The following is a 4,702-nucleotide window of genomic DNA, read 5'->3' on the forward strand; positions in this document are numbered from 1 at the left end:
ATTTTCGATCTAGTAAACTTAGAAACGAATCATATAATCATATATTTATATACCAGATGAATCAATGAGTTATCATAATTTTCTAATCAACCCCCTTCTGGATTGGTTTATGAGATATGAGAGAGGGCCAAAATACTTTGATTTCTTATGTTTTGCAAACAAGACCACACCTTACGTAGCAAACATGCTACTTAAAATCGATTTATCAATATTAGAATCTAGATGATTAATACTATTTAAACCCTTCAACAAGCTCAACATTACTTCCTGTTACCAAAAGATCATCAACATATAGAGAAATAACACAATGTCAGAGTTAGTATGTTTTATGTAAAGAGTTGATTCACTTAGGCTTTTCTGAAAACCTAAGGCAGAAAGATGATCATCAATTCTACTGTACCAAGCCCTTGGAGCTTGCTTTAATCCGTAAAGGGCCTTTTTCAGCAAGTAAACTTTATCTTCCTGACCTTCCACAACAAATCCTTCTGGTTGCTCAACATAGATTTCTTCTTGCAAGAAACCATTCAAGAAAGCTGATTTGACATCCATTTGGTAGATTCTCCAACCCTTTTGTGCTGCAATTGCCAAAAGGAGTCTGATTGTGTCGAGTCTTGCCACGGGTGCAAATGTCTCTGAAAAATCTACACCAAAAACCTGAGCGTAGCCCTTCACCACAAGCCTAGCTTTGTGTTTATTCACGGAGCCATCTGCATTTAGCTTAGTTCTGTAAACCCATTTAACTCCAATGATCTTTCTATTTTGAGGTTTGTTAACCAGCTCCCAAGTGTCATTTTTCTCGATCATGGTCAGCTCCTCCTTCATTGCTTCTATCCATTTCTTGTCTCTTTTAGCTTCGGCATATTCGGCAGGTTCAAAGACTACGACATTGCATCTCTGATAAACGTCTGAAAGTGATCTGGTTCCTCTAACTGGAAAATCATCAATCCGCTCCTCAAAATTATGCAACTCAGCTTCCATATCCTGCATGTCTCCTTCCCAATTCCATTGCTTTTGTTCAACAAATTCTACATCTCTGCTTACCACAACTTTTCCCGCGCGTGGTTGAAAAATTTTGAAAGCTTTTGACACCAAACTATAGCCAATGAAAATTCCTGGTTCAGCTTTCTTATCAAGCTTATCCCTTTTCACCTGAGGTATGTAAGAAAAACATAAGCAACCAAAAATTTTTAAGTTCTTTAGGGAAGGTTTATACCCATGCCAAGCTTCAAAAGGTGTTTGACCATTCACTGCTTTTGTAGGCAGCCTATTCAACAGAAAAACAGCAGTATTGGCTGCCTCTGCCCAAAAACTTTTTGGAAGCCCTTTCTCGTGCAGCATACATCGTGCCATCTCCATAATAGTCCTATTCTTCCTTTCGCTTACTCCGTTTTGCTGCGGAGTATACGGAGCAGTAAGTTGATGCTCTATTCCAGCATCTTCAAGAAACCTTTTGAATTGATCTGAAGTGTACTCGGTCCCATTATCGGACCTGAGCACCTGTATTTTGCAGCCACTTTGATTTTCTACCAAGGCTTTGAAAGTTGAGAAAAGTGCAGCAACTCCTATTTTGAACTTTAAAAAGTATATCCAACACATCCTTGTTAGATCATCAATAAAAATGATATAATACCTGCTTCCATTCAAAGATGGAGTTCTTAGAGGGCCTCCAATATCTGTATGAACTAGCTGCAGTTTTTGAGTTGCTCTCCAAGTTGATTTTGAGAAAGACAATCTTGTTTGCTTTCCAAATTGACATGCCTCGCAACTTGGAAGTTCTTCTTCAAGTGGAGGTAAACCTTTGACCAGCTCTTTTTTGTGCATATACAAAAGAGCCCTGTGGTGAAAATGGCCCAACCTTTTGTGCCAAATACACGTGTTGGATACCAGACTTTGAAAAGCAGCTTGTTCCTCCTCCATTGGATCCAATGTGAAGCTTTTTCCCTTCATCTTTACTCTGAACACTTCTTGATCTTTGACGTCTTTAATAAGACACTTTTAATTTTCAAAGATCACCTTAAAACCCTTTTGCAATAGCTGTCCAATACTTAATAAATTTTGATCAATTTCAGGCACATAAAGAACATCAGAGATAGTTTTAGTACCTGAGTAGGTTTCAAAAGCCACTGTTCATTTTCCTTTTACAGCAATATAGTCACCATTGCCTATCTTGACTTTTGATGTTGCAGATCTATCAAGCTCCCTGAAGAGTGTTTCATCATTTGTCATGTGGTTAGTGCAACCACTATCGATCAACCAACTGTCGCTGGAACTGCTGCCCATAAAACAAGTTGCGACAAATAACTGCTCTTCTTCTTGCTGATTTGCAACCTGAGCTTCAGTTTCTTGCTGATTATCTTTGGACTTGCAAATTATTTCAGCATGCCCCAACTTTTTGCACTTTCTGCATCTCATATCCGGCTTTCTCTAGCATTAGAAGTGAGGGTGATTCTTCCTTACACAATGCTGACATGAAGGGAACTTATCTCCTTTGTTGCTGCTAGAGTTGTTGTTGCCTCCACCATTATTAGCAGCAACTTGATTGTTTCCAGCATGGTTCTTCTTTCCTTTTCCTTTCTTGTATCTGCTTCCGGCATTACTTTGCAACTTCGCCTGTAATGCACCTTCTACTGTCCCTTCTTCTCTCATTAACCTTCTCTGCTCTTGTGCCTGCAATGCGTTTAGTACTTCTGCCAAGGTTATCTGTGACAGATCCTTAGTATTTTCTAAGGAAGCAATAGTGGGTTCAAACTTCTCAGTCAATGTTACAAGAATCTTTTCAACAACTCTGCTATCAGGAAGATTCTTACCCAACATTCTTACCTTATTCACAATGCTAAGAAGTCTGTCCGAGTATTCTTTGACAGTTTCGGATTCCTTCATTCTTTGCATCTCAAATTCTCTGATGAGATTCATCACTTTCATGCCTTTGATTCTCTCATCTCCTTGGTATTCTTCTTTAAGAAAATCCCAAATTGCTTTTGCTGATTCCAGCGCCATGACTCGGGAAAAAATGGTTGGTGAGATTGCAGCATATAAGCAAGATTTTGCCTTGAACTTCCTTGTCCTTTTTTCCTTGTGAAGTTTGATCTAAGCCATTGTTGGATTGCCAGGTAAACCAGGAATGTCGTAATCCTCCTCTACTGTATCGCAGAGATCACATGCCTCCATGTGAGTTTTCATCTTGATTGCCCATACCTGGTAATTCTCTCCATCAAACACTGGCAGCGGAATTGCAAAAGAACTAGTAGAGTTTTCAGATTCCATGTGTTATGATGGCTTTTCAGGGAAGTAGGTTGGCTTTTTGTTTCTCACTCAGACAACACTCACAAGTCACTCACAGGTCCCTTAAGAAAAAAGGGCTCGGATACCAATTTGAAGGTGTTATTCAAATAGAAAACAACAGACTTAATGAGGAAAAGAAGATATATTTTATTAAGCTAAAAGAAGCTGCTTAAATACACCAGAAATCCTAACTGAATAGCAGTAAAAAACTGAAACTGAAACTTCCTAATATGATGGAACTAATCCACCAACTTCTTCATGCCTAAAGACTAGGGAAATCACAACTGAAAAATCTTAAGACTAGGAAGTCTACAACTAATAATATCCAGAAAATATCTAAGTTATTCTCTGCAATTTAAAGGACACATCAGGAGCTTAGTCATCATGCCAACTCAGCGTCAAACTAACAGCTCATGAGGCATAATTCAACACTCCTCCTTGCATCAAGAGCTGTAAATCCCAAGTTTGGTTCTCAAGAACTCAAATCTGCTTGCTGGAAGAGCTTTTGTAAATATATCAGCCACTTGCTCTTCTGTTTTACAATACACCAGATTCACTTGACCATTCTTTTGCACTTCTCTCAAAAAATACAGCTTCACATTAAAATGTTTGGTCTTTCCATGAAATACTGGATTGTGTGAAATAGCAATAGCAGCTTGGTTGTCTACAAAAACTTCACTGCTTTCTTCATTCTCCAGGCCTAGGTCACATAAGATTTTCTTTATCCACAAAGCTTGATTAGCAGCAGCTGTAGCAGCAACGTATTCTGCCTCTGCAGTTGACTGAGCGACGGTCTCTTGCTTCTTCGAACACCAAGAAAAACAGCCTGAGCCAAAACTAAAACAGTACCCTGAGGTACTTTTCATATCTTCAATAGAACCAGCCCAATCACTGTCAGAATATCCTTGAAGTTTGAAATTCTTGCACTTGCTGAATCTGACTCCATAATCTATTGTACCTTTGACATACCTGAGCACTCTTTTTGCAGCTTTCGCATGAATTTCACTTGGAGAATTCAAAAATCTGGATAGTACATTTACAACATACAATATGTCTGGTCTTGTTGCTGTAAGATACATCAGACATCCTATCAAGCTTCTGTAGTTTCCTTCTAGTACGAGTTCAGCACCATCCTCCTTCATCAACTTCTCCTTTTGATTCATAGGCGTGCTCATACTTTTGCAGTCTTCCATTCTAAATTTCTTTAGAATTTCCTTCGCATACTTTCTCTGACAAATGAATATCTGATCTTGGCTTTGTTTAATCTCCATTCCAAGAAAGAAAGTCATCTCTCCAAGTATCTGTCTATTACTAAACTTCATCATCTCTTACTTTAACCTTCAACACTCTCAACTATTACTTCCTCGTTAACCAAAGATCATACAACTACTATAGAAGAAACTAACAACTATAGTCAGTA

The 4,702-nt window shown here is 38.5% G+C and overlaps 1 protein-coding gene across 1 annotated transcript; it reads right to left on the reverse strand.

The window, feature by feature from the left end:
• Positions 1-2,430: 2,430 nt before the first annotated feature.
• Positions 2,431-2,997, reverse strand: LOC109222013 (chaperone protein DnaK-like). The gene has a single exon (XM_019386427.1). The coding sequence runs from the start codon at positions 2,995-2,997 to the stop codon at positions 2,431-2,433; it is 567 nt and encodes a 188-aa protein (XP_019241972.1).
• Positions 2,998-4,702: the final 1,705 nt, after the last annotated feature.

Source organism: Nicotiana attenuata, unplaced genomic scaffold (assembly GCF_001879085.1).
Source record: "Nicotiana attenuata strain UT unplaced genomic scaffold, NIATTr2, whole genome shotgun sequence".
Classification (NCBI taxonomy): Eukaryota; Viridiplantae; Streptophyta; class Magnoliopsida; order Solanales; family Solanaceae; genus Nicotiana; species Nicotiana attenuata.

Bases quoted from the DNA above. Each gene is read 5' to 3' on its own strand.
- LOC109222013 (XM_019386427.1), bottom strand. From the start codon at position 2,997: ATGGCGCTGGAATCAGCAAAAGCAATTTGGGATTTTCTTAAAGAAGAA.